Consider the following 23,421-nt stretch of genomic DNA (forward strand, 5'->3'; position numbering starts at 1 on the left):
AAATATATCATTCAATGGTCTTTCTGGTTTGTTATATTGCAGGCTGTTGAAGAGGAAGGTTGAGAATGAGGAGAAGGATAGATGATCCCTGCTCAGCTTGTTTGGGACCAACAACCTCATCGTCAAGAAGGAGAAGGAGAAGGACAAGGAGGAGCAGAGGATAGACAATCTAATCAGGTTATATCATTTTCAAAAATTCAGAGCTTTTCTGTTTTGAATTTTATAACCAAGCATTTTTCCTCAATTTTAAAAGTGCTGCACATTGGATATCGAGATTGAGCTTTCAATATAAAAAATATTCCATACCAAAAGAGTTAAATGATTTTTTTGCATGGGGATTCAAAGAAAACTTCAACTTTCCTTGCTTTTCTGCTACTTAATTTCTATAATTTTCTCCTAGAATTATCTTCTCAAGTTTTTTTTAATTGATTTAATACTTCAAGATATTTAGCTTTACAGTTATTCTTTAAAAAAATATCCAGACCCTCAAATTTTCAAATTAACCCATTCGTGACGGGACGGTCAATTTTGACCGGGTAAGGTTTTTAATTTTTAGCGTCTTCATTTTTAAACCAAATGTCGTCTCGTTTTATTCCAGATCCTTCCTACATATATGCCAAGTTTTGCAAATAGGTGACAGGTCGATAGGTTAAACCGGCTTCACTTGGGAGGTAAATACAATGTCAACATCTTTAAATTCTGAAACCTCTGGGGACAACAGGTATAAATCAGTGAAAAAATGTTTTTAAAAATTATTTGTTTTTATGAAAAGTGTGCATTTATTTGTCAACTTTATGCTAATGTTATGTTCAGTGTAAAAAGTTTATGTGTACTGCTCTTTTTTTGTCTTTTTTCTGCCCGATCAAAATTTACCGTCTCGAACCAGGTCAATTTTGACCGGCCGGTCGGAATGCCAGTTTTTAGGCACACACTGTGCAGTATACAACCTACCCCAATATAGTATATTTTCAAACACACCCTCCTGTATAGTATATATATATACACCCCACCCCCTGTATGGTATATATATACACCCCAGTTAACGAGTTTTAATTCATTTTAGGAGAACATTTTTAGAGTTTAATGTTATGATTTCTTAATATTTACAAAAATTTTGAATAATTTATTCAATATAATTTAATGTATATGATGTGTAAGTCCCCCGTCAGGTGTCTCTGGCTGTAAATAAACAATATAAACTGGTTTTTTATTCAATATTATGTAAAATCGTGTTTCCAGATTTTGCCACTAGGTTGCAGCACTGCTGCACCAACAGTGGTATTCTTAAATTTTTAATAATATATTCAATACAGTTGTATGAATATGACTCGCAATGTCAACTCATGATTAATTACGTATTCTATTCCAAAGTTTTGAAAAAAATATTCAATAATAGGAATATTCCTATCCTATTGGATTCTATTTGGTAAACAAAATTATTCAAAATTTAGATAAAGTTTATTCAATATTATTGTTGTGATAGCGCAACTAGAAAATGTTGAATAAAATATACAATAAAAAATTTACAGTGTATTCCAGGATATCCAGGTATTCCAGCCAGGATATCATTTACAGTTTTCAGTAAAATATTTGCTGGGTTAACAGGGTCCCTTTTTTCATTCATCTGATGAAACAAATATGTATAAGATTTAGACATCCCAACCTGTAACTGTTCAGTAGCTTAAATATAATTCACTATGGTATACTACTAAACTATGGTATATGTAAAAGCACCATGCTGTATCTAGGTTTTTGTGCAAAACCATTTCTAACCATGTCAAAAAAGTAAATTGCAGCATATGCAATATCAAATAAATCATACATAGCTAAATACTGGTTAAATAATAACTTTAAATTATGTAATTTACTCTAGTAAACCACACGCCTCAAACTTTACACTTGTAAAAAAATCATTGAGATTGGACATGGTTAAATCAAAATACAATTTAAACAAATTACTTTTCAACACAACATTAATGTCTTATTTGGCCTTGATGGGTTAAGAACAATCATTTAGTTCTTGAACCTAATCTACATCAAATCTTTGTAAATGAGAAAAAAAAAATTTATTTTAATGAAAATATTTCTGTTAGTATTTTTAAAGTTGTGAAGTGTATGGATATAGATCCGATTTTAACAACTTTTTTGAAATTAAAAAAAAATGATTTTCAAAACAATTTTAAACAAAAAGAAAGAAAATGAAAATTTTATGTTTAAAAATAAAATAAACTTGAAATAAAAAAAAACAAGAAAAAAAAGTTTCATTTAAAGTGAAGAATGGGGAAAAAGTAGTTTTCAGATTTAAAACAGAAAATATTTCACAAAATTAACTTGTTTAACTAATTTATTTAGACTTTTTTATCAGTTGAATTGAGTTCTGGATTAAATATAGTGTAGTTCAGTTTCTCCATTATTGAGCTGCACTGTTCTTCTATTATCCTACATAAAAAAAGAATTATTAATAAAAGAACTTTCAACATTAACTTGATGCTCTTCCTTTGCAATATGTAAACCTTCATAATTAAGTAATATTTACTTGTTAAGTCCACAGTTCCCAATCTAAAATTTCTGAATTAATTTCCCAAATTATTTTTCATAAATTATATAATACAAGAAATTATTTTCTTGGAATATTATGAGATATTCTCAGCATATTCCTGATTAAATTCCCCAACCATGCTGGACTGTTCTGAGAATCAATAATAAACTCAAACTGTTTAGAAGTATACCCGACAAGATATTATAGTTGTTTTTGATCAATTACTGAAGTTGTCTTGTATGTTGCATTTTCATTCAACTGAATTGTCAAAAACAAATGCAAAAATTGATAAATTATTTTTAGATATGGTTTCAGTTCCCCAAAAACCCAGAATTTCTTGAAAAATATTCCGTAGAATTTATCAGGAATTTATAAAAACTCTGATCCCCCAAAAAATTCTCAAAATTGAGGATTTTCAAAAGAGAACTTGTTATTGAGAAATTTCCCAGGAATTTTCAAAGTCACCAATACTGGAAAACTTCTGGAAATTCCTCATTTGTGCTCTAACAGTAAATGTGTATGAATAAATGTATAACCAAAATCTGAATTACCTAATTTCTTTCAAGTGGAGACCCATTTTCCAGGAGTCTGTTCTGAACCCGCTTTCTCGAACAGTACCGTAAAAACCATTTCCAGATTTTACCCTAATTTCAAACAGTATTTCTAACTTGTAATTTTTTATTCCAAGTCATATTTTCTTGTCGACAAGCCACCTAAAAATCCTCTCTCTTATATCTTTTTTTTAAGTGTACAATCTTGAAAGATAAAACTTTTTTTTTTATTCTAGCCTCTTCAGGTAAAAATAATAATATAAATTTTTTGTATTGCACATAATTGTATTGCAATTTGGATCTTTCAGAAAAATGCAAAATATGATAATTTTTAAAAATGTTCAAAAATTTAAAGAGTTTCTGTAAAAAACTATGTTTTATTTATGGTTATATTGCAATTTTGGGTTATTTAATATGCAAGAAAAATTTGTATTTTGAGAAACACTGAGTTTTCTAAATTGTATAACAATAATGGCCACCCAGTGTAAAAGAGTTAAAAATAATCATGAAAATTATGAAAATGTGTCAGACTTAGTCAAAGATGACCAGAGGGATGATAGTCAGTTGATAATAATTTCTGAAATTGTCAAAAAGTACACGACACATGCTATTGCAGAAAACTATGTTTATGCTTCCATTAAAAACAAAGTAAAGAGATGCAATTTATGTTTATAAATACCTTGGATTGTTGTGCTTGGAAACAGCTTTCTTTACCTGAACAAGATAGTAAATAGCTAGAAATAAAGTTGTTTTAAAATAATCTCAGAATCAGTGTGTATTCGAACCTCCGAGAGGAAGGGCGTCAGCAGAGCTTTTTAAGCCTGTTGAGAGAAAGGGTGTTATGTCCTTTGCACTTGTAAGTAGTCTAAACATCAAGGTTACTTCTCTCCACAACTAAGCGGAAAATGAGACAATTCCCAAACAAGATATGGTAATGTCAGCAGAGCTTTCTAAGCCTGTTGAGAGAAAGGGTGCTATGTCCGTTGTGCTTGTAAGTAGTCTAGATATTGAGGTCACTTCTTTCCACAACTGAGTGTTAAATGAGACAATTTCCAAACAAGATATGGTAATTAAGATAAATACATTAAAAATATCCATCAAAAAGTAGGGCTGTCTCTTTGATTGTGTTGCATTCAATCTCAATAACTTTTAAGACTCCAAACATGAAAATTTACAGGAAATGGGAAGAAGGCGTTCAGCCTCTGAAAGTGACAAGGGGTATGTTCTGAGCAGTACTTTAAACCCAGATGATCCCATTCAATTAGATAGATTACCTAATTTGAAAAATTATGCATTTCCACCCCAAATATCAATGTCAGGTTATTTATTGATAATTTATATTAAAATAACAAGGGGTCCCATCTAGAAACTAGAATCCAAACCATATCTAAAGGGGGTTCAAGTTCTATTAATATGAGACTGAGAATTGATTATACCCATATCAAAATTGATGTTTTAGAATAAGGGGACCTTACTACTAATTACATACATACTGTAGATGTAATAGTGTTTTATATTAATAACTCAAAAGGTTGAAATCTTCCTCGAAATGAATATCAATTTCACACACTAACCATATAACACGAGTCACAAGACAGTAATTAATAATAGAAAAGCAAACTAATTATAGGTTGATTGATGCATAATGTACATGAGTCTTCTCACAATGTCCCGATCATTTTACTTCTCCTCCTCATACCAAAGATCGTTGTAGACTAACTCTCTAGATCCTGCAGGTTGACCTGCTTGTCCTTTCCAGGAATCCCTAGTTTTTCCAACTTCCAGGTGAATCCTTGATAGGAATTCCCAACTCTTACAGGGCCCCACTGCTCCAGGTTCTATGTATAACTCTATTTACTAGAGATAAACAACACTAAAATAAAACCAGGGTAAATATTCCCTGTTCACAATATCATCACTTTCTGGATCGCTACAATAGATAATAAACGTAATGCATTTTGTACTGAAATTGAGCAAAAGATTTCTTAAATTTTACTTGCAAGGGGTGATCATGATTGGTGAATTGTGGAGTTTAAAGGATAAACTGAATGCTGTAAGCAAAGTAGCCAACCTACCTAACTACCTTTCAACAAATTTACAATCTGACTAGACTCCAAATAATGGTACTACAACAAATGATTCTAGGAACTCTAATCTTGATGATGTCTTTCTAGATTTTCCTGATAATATTAATAATATTTACCGTCTTATCTGTCAAGAGGGGGGAAGGGGGTTTTAATCTATCTAGGATAGAATTTTTTAGTGTTAGAACTGTAGTGGCATCAGGATCTGAGCCCTGTACAGTGGGTTTCGGTTCAGCTAGATAGAAAACCCTTGTTAATCCTACTAATAACTTCCTTAAGCATAACTTGGACAGCATGGATCTGAGTCCATCTAACCGATATATTAGACTGGATACCTCGTCTACATATGAACCCTCAGTTTAGGAATAGAAATTATTTCAACCTGTACTGATTTGATAGCTATGATGAAGAGTAAGTAGACAGAATAGTCAGGAAGAGAAGATAAGTAGGCTGCATGACAGTGTAATATCCTTGAATGTAGCTATGCAGGGTGATGAGTCTATTGATACAGGAGTCAATTGATATGTTCTAATACTACTGAGATATGGACAAGACTAGTTAAGATTGAGTCTAGGTTAGACAAGTTAGTGAGAAAGGTTGAGAGAGTGGATACTGCTTAACTGGAGAGGATTGATATGGTTCAGGAATAGTTTGAGGATATACCTGAACATCCTACTCCGGAGAATCTCAGAGAGGTTGTCAACTCTATCCAAAAGATTATTAAAGACAGTGCCCCTGGACCGGCTGTGGATTACATCAGGGCTGAAGTTAGGGAATTAAGGAAAACTGTAGACACTAGTAGACATGCAACTGAAGGTTTAAGAGGATTGGTAGTGAACCTGTCGGACCAGGTGATGATTCCTCAATTCAAGTTCATACCGATGATGGTCAGTTTCCAATAGATAAAATAAACCTGGAGAATAGTTACAAGGAACAAGAGATCGTGAGAAAGGGTATAGAAAGAGTAGAAAAGCAATTCAGGGAATTAAATTAGAATGTAGTAGATACTGAACCCTTAGATTGCATTGATCAAGAAATGTAAGACAGTAGATGTACCTGTAGTATGTCAAATTCCCTGATATGGATTCAGATTATTGTGATTCCAGTAATGTACTGCTGCATATTGAAGAGAATTGGTGTTTAAGAAGAGAGGAACTATGTGATAAAGCTGAGATCCATAGTATTAATACTTTTCAAGGGAGTACTGCAGATGTTGGAATAATGCCAAAAATACTGTATTCCTAAATCTGTGAAGCTGGCCTATTTGGGTTGGGGAAATTCTATGCACAAGGCAAATATATTGTATAACTGTCATTTATCTGAGGAAATTAAGATTAAGCTTATTAATAAATTTGATTCTTATCTTGTTAATCTGAAATTATGGAGGGTTGTCAAGGATTATAAATCATATCATGAAAGCCTAGTTCTAATGATGATAATGCTAAATTTTCATTTTATACTTATATGTTTGATGCTCTGCAAAGATTAGAGAGACTGTTAAAGGTGAGCAGTATAGTCAAGCTCGAATTAGAGAATTTCCTATACTCCAGAGCTACCCTGAGTAGCTTATCTCTGATTTTTCCTCCTAGGACGTATACCATGTTACTTCATTCTATGCTTATATCTCTGGTTCTCTTTAAAGATTAGAGAGACTGTCGAAGGTGAACAGTATAGACAAGCTAGAAAGAGAATTGCCTATACTCCAGAGCTTCCATGAGTAGGTTATCACTGATTTTTCCTTCAATGAAGTATACCCAGTGGATCACAGAAGCAACCAAGAAGTATCTTGATTATAAGAATCAGGCTGGTTCTGCTGCATATCAAGTGTTCAAGAATTTATGCACCATTAAAAGGAATATAACCCAACTAACAAAACTCAGGTTTTTGATGAGATTAGCATGGTGGAGAACTGGATGATAATTCACATGATTAATTCACAGCCCCTCCTTGTGTTATATTCTTGCTATAGCTACTTTTCACAATCTTGCAGATTCATCCAATGTAAAGCAAGGGTAAGAAATGCAGACATATTCTAGTAAAATTCCCATATTTTTTTCACATGTTTTGCATGTAGCAAGGATACCAGTGCAAGATCACACATATTCCCAACGTGTTAATCATGAATAATGTAATGCCAGAAAATCTAGATTTTAATTCTTGTAAAATGAAATATTTTAACTGACATAAATTTTTCATATTATAACAAGCATGAGCAAAGTATAGAAAAGTTTCATATTGAATTTTGCATAGTATTTCTCAACAACCCTTTTTGGAATAAACTCCTGAAATTATGAAATTTTTCTCTGAAGGAAATATGATAAAATTTATAAACTTTAGGAGAAAAAAATCCGCAAATATCTTAGAAAAAATTCTCAATCTTCAGTAATTTGAATATGCTTCAAGCAGTAAAGTATTACAATGCTCGTGGAGCATCTGTGAACTACATTTAATTTAACCAGGTTCCTACTTGTCAAGGTTCCATTTCTATAGATGTTTATGTATATACTTGTGTGTGTATAATCTTTATGTAACTGGTATATTAGTAATTGTATAATAGAAATAGAACATAATTTAGATTTTAATTTGATCATTAACACAAGACAACTAGATTAAATATAAATTGTGAAACATTTTTTAAAAATTTGATATTATGGCGTTTGTTTTTCAGGAGTTTGTCTTGTCAGGAGTTTGTCTCATCAGAAGTTTGTCTCTTCAGGAGTTTGTCTTTCAGGAGTTTGTATTTTCAGGAGCTTGTCTTTCAGGAGTTTGTCTTTCAGGAGTTTGTCCTTCAGGAGTTTGACATGGCCACCTTAGCTGATGCTATAGAATTTGCAGGAGGCTCAGTGATCTACGCAGGCAAGGAATTAAGCCCTGATGTTTGGACATGCTCCCTATTAGCTGCTTAGTCTAAGATTTTATCTGAGACAATACTGAGGTTAGTTCAGTGGAATGCAGGATCAAAAGAGGAGGATGATAAAGATCTGGAGGATGTAGTGATTAAGGCTCCTATTGTTAAGGAATCAGGAAAGGAGTTTTATTTGTTCTGATGGGTCCTGCTTCTGGTCATTCCAGGATGGCACATCTGAGAAGTACAAGTGCTGTGTCTCAGGCTGATACTTCAAGATTGTGGACCTATGATGACAAGATTGTGGGCGTAGAGGACAAAGGTGCTTTCCAAGACAACCAAGAGTTAAAGTTTGAGATTCCTAAGGATGAGGAGGAAATCGAGTTGTAAACACTGAATGGATTAGTTTAAACTATAGACTAAGAATCTGGGATCAAGTTATAGTAATGATTATTGAACCCTATAGTTAATAAACCCAGCACTTGAAAATATGAATTGGAATAATTTTAGGCACTGTGGTCGATTTTAATCAAAATGTATGGGTTACCATATCAGTAATGCCTTTAACAGATCATGGATAACCATACAGGTCAATAAATAGTGTTTTAGGAAGGGGGCAGAAATCTTTAAATATCCCTGATACTTATTTAAACAATGGTATTGTTCTTTCAGGGGCATAAAGATCCACATTCTACATTAGCAGTTTCCTACCAGAATCAGGTCCCACAAGAGACATTGATTTCATTACAAAAGATAAAGGCTACCTATTTGTATAAAGTGGTGCAGCTAGATTGAAAACTTTCAACTTCAGACAGACAGTCATTAGACCTATTCTTTAATCCGTGATAACATAAAAGCATTTGGAGGAGGCTGTTTAAAAAAAAAACAGAAAAACACATGAAAGGAGAAAAAAGTTTCAAAAGGAATTGAGTTTTTGCCACAAACTCAAAATTTCTAACACTATAAGTTTGGCAACCAATAGGTGTAAACCTTTGCTATTTCAAACATAGATTATTTGAATTCATAAATTATAATATTTAAAGTCTACAATATTGGGTTAAAAAGATATTGTGAGTAGAAAATCAGAGTCAGCGGCCAAGAAATTAATGTGACAATGGCAGGAACAGGAAAGACAAACTTGGATTACTAGAAGTGTTAGCAATGTGTTAAAAGACAGGTCCAGGATTTAGGTTTCCACAAAACAGCCAAATCTCTTGCGAAACAGTTTCGGGGTTTTGCATGAAATGACTTTTTTGCACAAAATTCCGAATCATTCCGCATATGAAACCAGTTTTGCACAAAATTGTGCATTTATTCAAAATAAATAATTTTTTTGCATGAAATCTTGCATGAATACAAAATTTAAGTCATAATTTTTTTATGATATTTGCATGAATTCAGGTCATTTTTGCAAAATCATAAAAAGTGGCAGAACTGATAATAAAAATATTTATAAAATACTTAAAAAACCCCCTTTCCCTTTCACAGGATTTCATGAATCGCTATATTGCAAAACAGCAAGGACTTCTTGCCTCCCTTACAGGGGGGGGCAAAGCTTCTTAAGGAAGGGGTAAGTTCCCTCCCCTTAATCCGGATTGCAAAACAGGGTGGACATCTTGCCCCCCCCCCCTACAGGGGAGGCAAGACTTCTTAAGGGAAAGGCTCTAGAGGGGGCCTTGCCCACTTGGCCCCCTTTGTTGTGCGCCTGAGTGGACAGATGATTAGTGAATGTGATTATGATAAATTATTTCTTAAGAAACTCAGTTACATTTAAAATTTGGTGATGGTGATGAACCAAACCTCTGAAGAGTAAAAAAATGTAGATGTTAGTTCCACATTTATTGAAAATATATTTTGGTCTGGGTTGACCCTCATCAGTTCTTGAGATTGTTTCTGTCACAGAGATTAAAAACAAACTTGAGATTGATTGCCGGTAAAAGGTCTAATAGTTGGTACGGTCCGGTGACCTAAAACCTGAGAATTTGGGCTCATTCAGCCAGCATGTGTGAGCACCGAGCAGGCTGGAGTAGAGATGACTCTGATTGGCTTAATTTTGAATTCATTCATATTATCCTTGCATTGTTTCTCAAAATTCAAGGAAATAACGAAATAGCTCGAAATCACAAAATAGCAGAAAAAAATGAAATACGCAAATACCAAGATTTTTTTTCAGAATTTGCACGAAATAGCTTTAGCACATGAATGTGCAAAAAACATCAAAATTTCGTGCAATTTTTACTCAAAACGTAAGCAAATCTTTGCGCAATTTTTGCACGATTTTCGTGCAATAAAATTTTGACTGGAAACCCTATTCAGGATCAGGATCAATCCTACAATTTTTTATTTTTTTTTAAAAATGTGTTTTACAGGTGGATTTAAAGTTCATCATAATTTTTTATTGATTAGGATGTAATGAAAAAAAGATTTTGTTTGGACAGTGCATAAAAGAAGAGCACCTCAGAGTCACATGTTAGAATTTTCTCAAACCCAAGTCTCTTATTCAGTTCACTCAAAAAATTGTTAAAATGATTGATTAACTTCTGAGAATTTCTCATGAATTTCCAGAGAAATTCTCTAAAATTTCTTATTTAGTTTCCCAAAAAAACCATACAATTTTTGATCAAGTCCTAAGAAACTTTTTAGAAAAAATTTCGGAGAAATTATTAATAATATCTCAAAACTAAGTCTTCATAATATTATCCCAAATAAATACTGAAATAAGGATCCAGTTTTGCAAATTTGGAAAATTTCTTGAGAATTATGAAACTCATTTTTCTTATCTGGGCTGTGATTAATATAATTTTATGTCTGTTTTTAATGAAAAAAGTAATTGCTTACAGATGGTACTTTTTTTAAAATTATAATATGATCATAAAAAATGCCTGATCAGAATAAGGTAGTTCTAGGAATTTGTAAATCTGTTCCAAATTGGTTTCAGTATTTTCAACTAAGTCTTCGTACCTAAAGAAAATCGGAATATAAAATATATAAGGGTTAATAACATCAAAGTTGAAATGCATCTGATTTTTATGGTATCTTGCTTAACAGTATACTTTGGGCTGCAGAGATAACAAATTATTTTAAGAGTTCCATTTTGATTGATAACTTTAACTGTTGTTACCATCATTTTCTCCCTTAAAGAATATTATTTTGATACAGGCTATCTTTCTGATTTGCTCTTTCAAATTGTTGTTATCTTTAAAATTCATATATATCTATATATAAATTTAGCTTGTCTGAGCGTTTGTTTGTTTGTTTGTTTATATTCAAAAAATGTCAAAACAGCTGAACCAATCAGGCCCAAATTTAGTTTAGGACATCACATGACCCAGGGAAGGTTTATGAATGATCAAAATTTTAAAAAAATGTATTTTTTTAATTTTTGTAAAAAGTTTAAAATCTAATAAATCCGTGAATTGTTTTTCTTTGATTTTTAATGTTTACAATGTTCAAAATTGAAATAAAAGATAGGCGCAAAGGGGCCTAATAGCCTAGTACATTATAATCATATAGGAAAAGTGTATTTGCATACTTTTAGTTACAGATTCAGATAATAATTTAGTAAATCATGTTTAAATTTAGAATTTTGAGTCCACCATTGATATACCATACCGAATTCTTATATATCTTGAGCCTAAACCATCTTTCAGACTAACATCATCCTAAAAATTGTATTTATAATTTCAATATTTTTTTTTTCATTGTTAAAATACTTCACTTAGATCAGCAAGTATCAAAATTTGGATTTTAAAAAAATAGTTTATTTTTAAGAAACAATTGGTTTACTAAATTTGTTTAATTGTTTATTAAGAATGAATGTGAATTTTAAAGTGATAAAGAATGGAAAGGAAAATATTAGAACATTTGAATTTTTCAGTAAATATTTCTAAAAAGGGTAAGTAAGAATATTTCAAAATATGTGCTATATACAGATCCTTAAAAAAATATATTAATACATAATAATATCGAAAATATTTGTTTATTCCAGTAAAAGTTTTGAATCAGTAAGGAATATTAATAAGAAAATCCATTCTTGAGAATAGTTCTGAAACAAGTAATGTAGTTCTGAAGCCATTAATCAACTGATTAACTGTAGAAAAACGGAGAAACATGAAATAAATCCTCAAATAAACCTGAATTGTATTGCATAGCTGTGAAACATTCTTCAAAGTCTGCTTAAAATCACTTGAACGGGAGTTCATTGATTTTATCATACCTCTTGGATCCCGCACAAGATGAACAACCTATGGATCATAGTTAACATTAAAAAACTCATTCGAATATATCTAAGCACAGTTACTTTAACAATTTCTGTGAATTAGAAACATTTCTTTTTTTAAATCTAAATATTTATTTTGTAGCAGAGATTAAAATATTACAATTGTATTACAAATTTACAACTTTCATAAATGGAAAAACTACATTATTTATTTTCTATATAAATGATTCATATGATAGACACAGATTAGACTTTGAATGCCAGTGCAATATTTCGCAGCTGACTCCCTCGTCATTCATTGCTGAGAAACAACAGAACTTCCTATAGTTATTAACCAACTGATATTTTATTTGGTTGTCTACTTTTTCATATGCTTTAATTGCATTGTGTCTAACTGGGCAATCTGTACATTCTTTTTCTTCACAGAAAGTAAAAACTGGGTTTGCAATGTTCACAGGTGGTTTAAGTTCGATTTCAAGTTCAGTTTCAGATTCTGGATCAGCTTCAGTCTCAAGTTCAGGTTCAGGCGCAGACTCAGTCTCAGGTTCAGGTTCAGGCGCAGTCTCAGCCTCAGGTTCAGGTTCAGGCGCAGACTCAGAATCAGGTTCTGGTTCAGGCGCAGACTCAGTCTCAGGTTCAGGTTCAGGCGCAGACTCAGGATCAGGTTCAGGTTCAGGCGCTGACTCAGGATCAGATTCCTCAGTAACCTTAACAGGTTAAGCTTGATATCCATTCCTAGATCCACTCCTTCCCTATACAACTCCAAGAGTTTATGTGTAATTCTCATTGTTTTGTGTTCTAAACTCCCCCCCATAGCAACAGCTGGGTCAGCTGGTATCAGGCTAGGAGAGAGAGAGTCACAGAGATGTGTTGTTGCTATAGCAGGGTTAGGTGGAGACGAAACGAAACAGTTCTTATAGGTTATATTTTAAATAATTCTTAGCAATTTTTCTAATAAAAAGTTTAAAGATAACAACTTTAATTTACTTTGTACTATAATTAAAGTGAAAGTGTCAACGTAAAGATGGAAATGTCCCATTCACAAAAGGACTTTATTAGAACCTTCATTAAAAAGATATTTTCGTTTTTCTATGCTTAAAATTGATTAGTTTGTTCTCCTGGGGTAAAATTTCAAAAGTTACTTTTGTAGAGAAACTACAGTTGAAAATAATCAGTTTTGATTGTTCTAATCTTTGCATTTGGGTCATTTGAAATCAAATCTACATGATTACCTTAATATCTGAAGAGTAAATCCAGGGCTCTAATCCATCCTTGTGAAGTCGGATTGATTTAATCACCAAAAATATATTCTTCATTATTGGATTGTGTTTGATTTTATGTTAAATAGTTGAATTTTTAATGAACCCTATATTTAAACTTCACTTACCTCTGGTGGTATTGGGATGCTCCCCCCCCCCCTGACAATACATAGATTCAGGACCCCCAGCCTGTATTGGCTTAGCTACAAAGAAAAATTAGAAAAGTAATGATCATGATAAACATGTTTAATTAGTGGCCTTAGAACCATCATAATATTGAATCTAACTTTGGCTTAGTTTTTGAGGACAGTATAAAGATTTACAAAATGTCAAAGCTAGATGGAAAATCTTGTGATCAAAATGTTTAATATCTTAAGATGAATTATTTTCAACCTTAGTTTCAGCATTTACACAGTCAACATTTCGGGTACGAATTCCATAATATCCATTTCTAAGTTTTATTCATATTTAGCAAATTGATTTTACAAATGCTTTTTACAAAAAGAAAATATTTTAAATTACTTTCTGGAAAAAAACTTCATTGTATATAATGTATAAGAATTAACATTAAAAAAGGATTGTGATCAATTTTATTTCAATTTGTAATAATTAATATATATTGCTAATGATCCTCAGTGTTTAGTTGGGTTCTTTGTCATAGTTAACAAATCAACTTTTCTTTAGATCAATACTGCATGACTTATTGATGTATAAACTTTTTAACTATGAAATTTTTATTCTTGGTTAAATTTGAAAATTTTGTTAGTCACAGCTTACAAGCAATTAATATAATATTTAGGAATTCAGTTCATTTAATAGTTGCCAACAGAATAAAATAATATAGTACTCTTCTGTCTTAATGTCTCAAGGATGTTAACAGAAGATATTTTAGAAATCATCAAGGGCCTTAGCTGTGAATAGGTTGTTGAAGATTATTTCATGCAAAAATATCATAAAGTTTAAGAGGAAAATTTATAAAATTTTGCAGTTACTCTGAAATACATTTGTTCTTTCTTTTTCTATTTTTTGTCTAATATCCACATGAATGGTTATTTTCAGTTGCAAAATCTTCTATTAATATTTAATTCTTTAATTCTTTAGGTTCATTAAAAAAGGTTGCGCAGCCCTAGTCTTCCCAAAACTACTTACTATGTAATACACTAAATCCCATCATAGTATGTATATGTGTATTGTTTTTTACAGAAGAAGTTTGTGGATTGCAATTCTTTTTAACTATCATAAATGGCTGTACAGCAAATATTTTAGTATTTGAATTTAATTTTGAAAAAATGTTTTTACCCTTTTAGTCTTTTCTGCAGAGAAGTAGTGCAATTAAATAATCCACACACATAATCCTGTACCTGCAACTAATGGTCAAATAAGATTTAATAATATTTAATTTTCTATGACAAGGGTTTGGAAATGATACAATTAAATTTGAATTGGACCATTTTGGGCAAACACTTAGATATCAACCGCATCACTTTGGGGGACATGGAAACGCCTCAATACGGAATCGGACCAAAAATATGTGGAAACCCCTCAAAAGAAGGTTTTTTTGAGATGTTTCGGGGATTTCTTCAAATTTCTCGGAAATCCCTCTAAATTCAAATTTTGAGGAGTTTCATCTTTTTTTGATCAATTTCTCAGAATTGTATATCCGTTTCCCATTTATTTTATTAAAATATTTTCAAGGGATTTCCCAATACTTTTGAGGGGATTCCAAATACTTTTGGTTCGTTTCCTCATTTTTTTTATCTGTTTCCACTTTTTTCAAAAACTTTAAAATTGATTGGTTTCATCAAACTTTAGATCCGTTTCTTCATATTTTTGATCAGTTTCCGCTTTTTTCAAAAACTAAAAATCCCATTATATTGATCAGTTTCCTCAAATTTTAGGTCCGTTTCCTCGTATTTTTTATTCATTTCCGTTTTTTTCAAAAATTTTAAAAATCACATTTTGTTGATCGGTTTTCTTAAATTTGAGGTGAGTTTCCTCATATTTTTGATCCGTTTCCGCTTTTTTCAAAACTTTAAAAATCTCATTTTGTTGAACGATTTCCTTAAATGTTAAGTCTGTTTCCTCATATTTTTGATCTGTTTCCGATTTTTTTCAAAAACTTAAAAATCTCATTTTGTTGATCGGTTTCCTCAAATATTGGGTTCGTTTCCTCATATTTTTGATCTGTTTCTGCTTTTTTCATAAACTTTAAAAATCTCAATTTGTTGATTGGTTTCCTCAAATATTAGGTCCATTTCCTCATATTTTTGATCCCTTTCCACTTTTTTCAAAAACTTTTAAAATCTTAATTTGTTGATTGGTTTCCTCAAATTTTAAGTCCGTTTTCTCATATTTTTGATCTGTTTCCGCTTTTTTCAAAAACTTTAAAAATCACATTTTGTTGATCAGTTTCCTCTATTTTAAGTCCGTTTCCTCATATTTTTGTTCCGTTTCCACTTTTTTCAAAAACTTCAAAATTGATATATTTCCTCATATTTTTGATCGGTTTCCTCAAATTTTAGATCCGTTTCTTCATATTTTTGATCCGTTTCCACTTTTTTCAAAAACTTAAAAAATCTCAATTTGTTGATCGGTTTTCTTAAATTTGAGGTCAGTTTCCTCATATTTTTGATCTGTTTCCGCTTTTTTCAAAACTTTAAAAATCTCATTTTGTTGAACGGTTTCCTCAAATTTTAAGTCTGTTTCCTCATATTTTTGATCTGTATCCGATTTTTTCAAAAACTTTTATAAATCTCAATTTGTTGATTGGTTTCCTCAAATTTTAGATCCCTTTCCTCATATTTTTGATCAGTTTCCGCTTTTTTCAAAAACTTTAAAAATCTCATTTTGTTGATTGGTTTCCTCAAATAATAGGTCCGTTTCCTCATATTTTTTATCCATTTCCGCTTTTTTTAAAAAACCTTAAAAATTTCAATTTCCTGATTGGTTTCCTCAAATTTTAGGTCTGTTTCCTCATATTTTTGATCCTTTTCCGCTTTTTTCAAAAACTTTAAAAATCTCATTTTGTTGATCGGTTTCCTCAAATATAAGGTTCGTTTCCTCATATTTTTGATCTGTTTCTGCTTTTTTCAAAACTTTAAAAATCTCATTTTGTTGATCGGTTTCTACAAATAATAGGTCCGTTTCCTCATATTTTTGATCCTTTTCCGCTTTTTTCAAAAACTTTAAAAATCTCATTTTGTTGATCAGTTTCATCAAATTTTAGGTCCATTTCGTCATATTTTTGATCCATTTTCTGCTTTTTTTAAAAAACCTTAAAAATTTCAATTTGTTGATCGGTTTCCTCAAATTTTAGGTCCGTTTCCTTATATTTTTGATCCTTTTCTGCTTTTTTCAAAAACTTAAAAATCTCATTTTGTTGATCGGTTTCCTCAAATATTAGGTTCGTTTCGTTATAGTTTTGATCTGTTTCCGCTTTTTTCATAAACTTTAAAAATCTCAATTTGTTGATTGGTTTCCTCAAATTTTAGGTCCGTTTCCTCATATTTTTGATCCATTTCCGCTTTTAAACTTTAAAAATCTTATTTGTTGATTGGTTTCCTTAAATTTTAGGTCCGTTTCCTCATATTTTTGATCCATTTCTGCTTTTTTTAAAAACCTTAAATATTTCAATTTGTTGATTGGTTTCCTCAAATTTTAGGTCCGTTTCCTCATATTTTTGATCCTTTTCCGCTTTTTTCAAAAACTTTAAAAATCTCAATTTGTTGATTGGTTTCCTCAAATTTTAGGTCCGTTTCCTCATATTTTTGATCTGTTTCTGCTTTTTTCAAAAACTCAATTTATTGAAACGCACCAAATAGGTTAATTATTTTTGATGGAACCCATAAGTATCCCGGGAGGAACATCGGCAAAAAAAAAAAAATTTAATTTGAAATTTAAGTTTTCTTAAAATTTCGTTTTTTTAATTGCACGGACAATGCCTGGCAGTTCAGCTAGAATTAAAATCTGGCAAAGAAAGAAACACACAATTTTAAAGCTACAGGGAACCCTGAATGAATATCTTTTGCTGAATGTTATAAAATCTTCAATTTTTTAAAAATCTTTAGCCTATGTGTTTTTAAAATGTTTTACAGATTACACAAATAAAAGAGTAAAGTATTCTTTTCTATGAAGTCATGAACTTTTGTAAATGCTTTTTGATTAAAAACTAAAGTGTATTCGTATCATGGTTCGATTCATACATACATGTGACCCTGCATTTTTAAAGTGAGACCCAGAAAATTGTGAAATTATAGGAAGACGACTTTTAGACTCAAGTTTTGACTTTAGTTCGATGAACATTAAACACAACAATGGTACAGTGTGCACTGATTATTTATTTTTTTTATTTTAGGCTACTGAAATTAAGGCCATTTGTGTTGTAATAAAATCAAATACACTTAAATATTGCTTTAATGTCGTCTTTCTGGTTTTCCCTGTAGAGAATTGTATTTTTAATCCTTTTTTAGTTCGAAAAAGTTATTCAATAATTTTAGAATGTATATCATTTAATGAACGTGTACAGAGTGTCCCAATAAACATAGGAATTCAGTGACGAATTTGATTTCAGCTCTTTGTTATGAATTAGCAGTGTAATTCCTAATTTCTAAAACCATAATATTATTATGTCTGCTAGAGTTTATTTAGTGAAAACACTAAATGACATTTATAAAGATTTGTCTATATGTGGCTGCAAGATGAACAGTGAAGACGGACAAGTTTACTCTGTTAGTTTACTGTAATTTGTTTGTTTTACTAAGTACAACCGTATGCATGGTCAAAACATAAACAAACAAATTGTAAACATAGCAGAATTCGTCACTGAATTCCCATGTTTATTGGGACATCCTGGATGAAATCTGTATTTTTTTATATTTATCAAATATTTTTTTATTAGCTGTAGAAATTACACAGATAAGACAAAGGTATTATTTATTTAAAGGTTAGACACTTTTGTGTATGTTTTTTGATCTTGGTACATGCTCATTTAAACTCTTTTTCGTGTATCAATCAATATAGTGTACGTACTGTGAAAGGTTTAAACAAATTAGTACACATATTTAGTCCTTTCTGTGGAATCAGTGATACACTATTTCATCAATATTTTATAAAAATGTTACAGTGAGAACCACAAAACTGTGGAACAGGAAGACAACTTTTAGACTAATTGTGCAGTGTGCACAGACCCATTTCACATAACAACTGATTTTTAAGGTTTTTGTAAAACCATTTTGCTTTATAACAATTCATTACATTTGTAGATAATGGCTGTTGTCTTAATTTTCCTCAGTGTTAAGGGTCTCACTGTAGTTTATATCTTTAATATTTTAAGTAACATTATTTGTTATTTTTTGCTTTTCTGAACCTTTGATTTTGCGAGAAAAAAAAGTTCACTGATTTTTTTTAACCATTCTATTACAAAAAAATATAAAATTTCTAAAATTTTAAAAAGTCNACAAACCTAAAATTTGAGGAAACGGATCAACAAATAGAGATTTTTAAAGTTTTTGAAAAAAGCAAAAACTGATCAAAAATATGAGGAAACGGACCTAAAATTTGAGGAAACCAATCAACAAAATGAGAATTTAAAAGTTTTTGAAAAACGCGGAAACGGATCAAAAATATGAGGAAACGGACCTACAAATATGAGGAAATTGTTCAAAAAAAAAGAAGAAACCATTCAACTCTAAATATTGGGAAACGGATACAAAATATTCGGAAATCCCTCAACAATTCTGAACTTTAGAGGGATTTCCTCAAATTTCTTAAAAAAACGGAAATTCCTCAAAAATAATTTTTGACCCGTTTCCGTGTTGAGTCGCTTCTGAGTTGAGGTGTTTCCATGTCACCATCACTTTGTGAAACCATGTAACCTTTCTATTAAGAGATTGAGGCATGAGAACTGTACGTGTTTAAATCCCGACAGTATTCCTTAACTCATAACGTGTAAGACATGGATATATTTGCCAAGATTATTTTAACTAGTCTAAATATCACAAGAGGTTTACAGGATTTATTTGCGACCTGTATTTAGCATGTTTAATACACGGGATAGTTCGTCGAGATGTTTATATCTCTTTTGTTTAGCACAAGATATTAACGGGATTTTTACATGACATGTATCACTAGTTCAAAACTGTGCTGAAAGCCCCCGTGCACAGCAAGAGAATTACTTTTGAATCACGGGTATCTGCAGTGCAAAAACTCGGCCCTAGACCAGTGATCAAATCGTCGACATTCACCTCGACAACACGTGAGTTATCACGGAATATTGACAAATCACTTGTGTGAAATAAACCAAATAATCTTGCGTTCTTCACGGGTTTTTGTTTGTTGGGTATGGACTCATAAAGTGGTTTTTAAGATATTAAAACTTAAAACATTTCTTACGCAGAAAGGAAGATATTTGGAGAAATATTTCTGGAGTAAACTTGGTTTGTTTTATTGTAATCTTTGATTTAAACAATACCTTTTTTTGAAAAACGTTAAGATTTATATAATAAATACAAACTTTTTAAATTTAATTTGAACTTCAAAAAAAGGTATTGCTAAAATCAAAGATTATAAAAGATTAAATAAAATTCAATTCAAATTTGTTTCTAAATATTTTCCTTTTCATGTAAAAAATGTTTAAAGTTTTGAATACCACTTTATTTTTCATAATTAGGCACTATTTATGATAATTAATAAATACTTCTCATCTTTGAGAAGTATCTCATACAACTATGTCTAAAAATTTCAAAAAAAATATTTTATTTAAACTTAAAACACAAGTTTAAAAAACCTACTGTATTACACAGGCACATTTTGATGTGTTGCCCATGCTCATTCCTGCAAAGCAGAGGCTTGGTCTGCCTAGCAACTCTGGGAGGCTCGTGTCTGCATAGCAGAGGCTCATGGCGTCTGGGGGTTCCCTCGTGGGGGTGGGGCGCTTAAGCTCAGGGGGACAGGAAGATTGTTGCCCCCCCTTTACGCTACTGCTAGTGTTAGCCCCCCCCCCAGCCCCCTCTGTTTATCACAATTCATACTAGTAACTTTGACTAATGACTATAACTCATAATAGCACGCACGCGCGCATTCTACCAAACAGACCAAACGTTGTTAGTTTTACTTACTGGTTTTGTCTATATGGAATTGGAAACTGTTGTCTTTACATAGATTTAATAGGCTTTCATGTAATTCTGGTACCTTGTTCCGGAAAATTCCGGAACGATTTTTCCTGAAACTTTCTGGAATTCTGGAACATTCCATAATCCCGGAACAACATTCCGGAAATTTCTGGTTTACAGAAAAAAAATTGTTCCTGAAACCGTTCCGGATTTCCGGAACCTTTTCCATAATGGAAATGGAAAAAATTTCCGGATCATTTCTGTACTTAAACCGAAACCCGGAATTCCGGTTGGAACCCAAGTCAGATCTAACATATTTTTAAACAATTAAGATAAATAAAGGAAAGCAGAATCATCTCAACATAATTTTTAGTTAGCAGCATGAAAACTGCAATTGATAATTCAAAATATTATTTTTTTTCAAAATTAGCCAAAATACAGGGTGTCCCAAGAAACATAGGAATTCAGTGATGAATTGGATATCGTCTTTGTTAGGAATTAGCATTGCAATACCTAATTTCAAACCCATAATATTATTATGTCTGCTAGAGTTTATTTTATGAAAACGGTAAAAGACTGTAAAGATGTGTCTAATAGTGTCTCCGCAAGATCAACAGTGAAGACGGATAAGTTTACTCAGTTTGCATACTGCAATTTTCTTGTTTTACTAAGTACAACCGCATGCAGTCAAAACATAAACAAACAAAATGTGAACATGAATTCCCATGCATATTGGGACACCCTGTATATGATGACAGATGTATGAACAAGAAGAAAAGGAAAACCAAGAAATTTAGAAATGTCAAAATATTTGCATCTGTTATCATATAGTTATTTAATAATATTGATAAAATCTAAAAAAAATAAAATATTTAAAAATGAATGTTTGATCAAAAAAGTCAGTAAAAGAAAGAAGGAAGAAAAGGACTCTTTGTAACCAGAAATTTATCACAAAAGAAAAGTGTTTACTGCAGAAAGAAAGTGATAATTTTTAATTAAAGAAACAAAAATGTTAATAGTCACTGATAAAACAATTGTTTTATTTGTGAAATAATGGAAACATTGTCAGTTATTTTGCCAAATATAAACTTTTAATTTGTTAATTAGACATCTGTAAATCTAAAAATCTGTAAATTCTCTGACTTTTAGCACATATTTAAGGTACTCTTGGTTTAACAGTATGGACAGAAAGAATATTATTTAAGAATTTAATTTTACTTATAACATGAATAAAGCATGTACGTAACATGTGTTACCTCTTGCAGTCCATCTAGTTTGAGTATCTTGAATGGTTCAAAATAGTACATAGTATTTGGAAGTGCACTAAGAAGGTCGCCTGTGAATGAAGAACCAGACCTGAATTCAATATTAAATAACAGAAAAGATTGCTATTTTATCAAAGGGTCAATTATATATTAATGATATACCTTGCATAAGAAAGTATAAGTATGTTCTTATTCCTCCCTTTGTGCTCTGTTTCTTGGATGATGGCAACGTTTTGGAAATCATTACCTTTAAGCATTTCCATGATGGGAGTATAATTTAAGTTGAATTCCGCTAAACAAGAAAAACATAATTTACAGAAATTGATCCTATTTTTTAATTAATGAACTAGTACCTATACATATGTTAATGGATATATGCAGAGTAATCAGTGTCAGAGTAATGAGAGTCATGTAGAAAATGTATCTAAAAAATCATTAATAAGGACTCAACCTTTTTTTATGTATGCAACTGTCTTGTGTAGTCATGATGAACATTATGATTTTTTGCAGAGATTTTTACTTTTGTTTAAGATTTTTAATTCTTGAATTTGAACCTGAAACAAACAAAAAAGTAAAAATCACAACATAACACATAATTTATCAAACATTTTCGATTAAAATGAAACTTTTTATACCAAGATCTCAAAATTGGGAGTAAAAATGTGGGTTAAAAATTCTCACAAATGAAAAATACTTGTTCTCTCTCTTATAAATTTTAAGTACTGTAATTACCTTTTAGGATTAACTCTCATATTTTCATAAGATTATATCTGCAAAGTTTACTTTAACATTAATGATTTAGCTATTACAGTTTCCTTTAATAAATTTCAGATAATGTCCCATTGGGTTTGCCAGTAAGGAAGGAAAATGTAAATTTAATTTTTAGTGCCTACAAAAATAAAAAATGGTTTAAAAGTAACAAAATGTATTTTTGTGCTTGAAAAATTAATTTTGTTTGTTATAGAAAAATCATAAGATGTAACACTTCTTTTCATATATTGGGTTTGCCTAACTATTATCTGCATTGAAATATCTATGATTTGGAAAGTTTTGTAAACAGAGCAGTAAATAGATAGAGGTGTAATATGTGTAGGGATGGATTGTTTTCATTTGTTTGAAAAACTAATGTTTTGTTATGAAAACAACGACAAAAAACAAAAAGTGAAATAATTGTTTTAATCATTATAAAAAAACTATATTATATTATTATAAACTTGGTGAGAAACTCACATATAAAGAACTCAATAAAGGAAACTTTACAAAGAGAAAGTCAATATAACAAGCCAGATTGAATCAATTAAAGTACTAACTTTGCATAGACATTTATTTTACATTATTATTAAAATACAAACTAAGGATCAACCGAAGTTATTCCTGGAATCATAGATGGAGCTTATTCTCCTCCTGGAGCTACTGGAGATGTTATCGACCGCTCTCCTCTGATCCTTCATCAAGACTAACCCTCTTCCGGGGCACAAAATGGACGTTCAGTTTGCTTTCTCTGCTGACGAAAGCACCGTTATCCGTGCTCCCCAGGGTTTGAATCTCGT

General features: G+C 31.2%; 1 protein-coding gene across 2 annotated transcripts; it reads right to left on the reverse strand.

Annotated features, from left to right (window-relative positions):
• Positions 1-2,266: 2,266 nt before the first annotated feature.
• Positions 2,267-22,645, reverse strand: LOC111715026 (carbohydrate sulfotransferase 1). Of its 2 annotated transcripts, none has more exons than XM_023490262.1 (13): positions 22,604-22,645; positions 22,225-22,295; positions 22,034-22,118; positions 21,863-21,962; positions 14,797-14,864; positions 13,891-13,948; positions 13,471-13,536; positions 12,153-12,263; positions 11,632-11,681; positions 10,902-10,980; positions 3,770-3,804; positions 3,091-3,183; positions 2,267-2,439 (listed from the first exon to the last, which is right to left on the reverse strand). In XM_023490262.1, exons 1-13 carry the CDS (start codon positions 22,621-22,623, stop codon positions 2,349-2,351), a joined length of 927 nt encoding a protein of 308 aa, XP_023346030.1. In that variant the 5' UTR covers positions 22,624-22,645; the 3' UTR covers positions 2,267-2,348. The 2 variants fall into 2 exon arrangements, with proteins under 2 accessions (XP_023346030.1, XP_023346029.1); XM_023490261.1 differs by having other exon boundaries at positions 22,034-22,163.
• Between the last annotated feature and the right edge of the window lie 776 nt (positions 22,646-23,421).

The sequence above is a fragment of the Eurytemora carolleeae genome, unplaced genomic scaffold (assembly GCF_000591075.1).
Source record: "Eurytemora carolleeae unplaced genomic scaffold, Eaff_2.0 scaffold1694, whole genome shotgun sequence".
Taxonomy (NCBI): domain Eukaryota; kingdom Metazoa; phylum Arthropoda; class Copepoda; order Calanoida; family Temoridae; genus Eurytemora; species Eurytemora carolleeae.

Excerpts from the sequence above, each read along its gene's own strand:
- LOC111715026 (XM_023490261.1), bottom strand. The coding sequence starts at position 22,623 with ATGAGAGTTAATCCTAAAAG. Across the intron at positions 14,865-21,862 it reads AACTAGATGGACTGCAAGAG|TTGCAGGTACAGGATTATGT; the intron begins GTAACACATGTT and ends TTTGACCATTAG. Across the intron at positions 11,682-12,152 it reads AGCTATGCAATACAATTCAG|GATGATGTTAGTCTGAAAGA; the intron begins GTTTATTTGAGG and ends TACAATTTTTAG.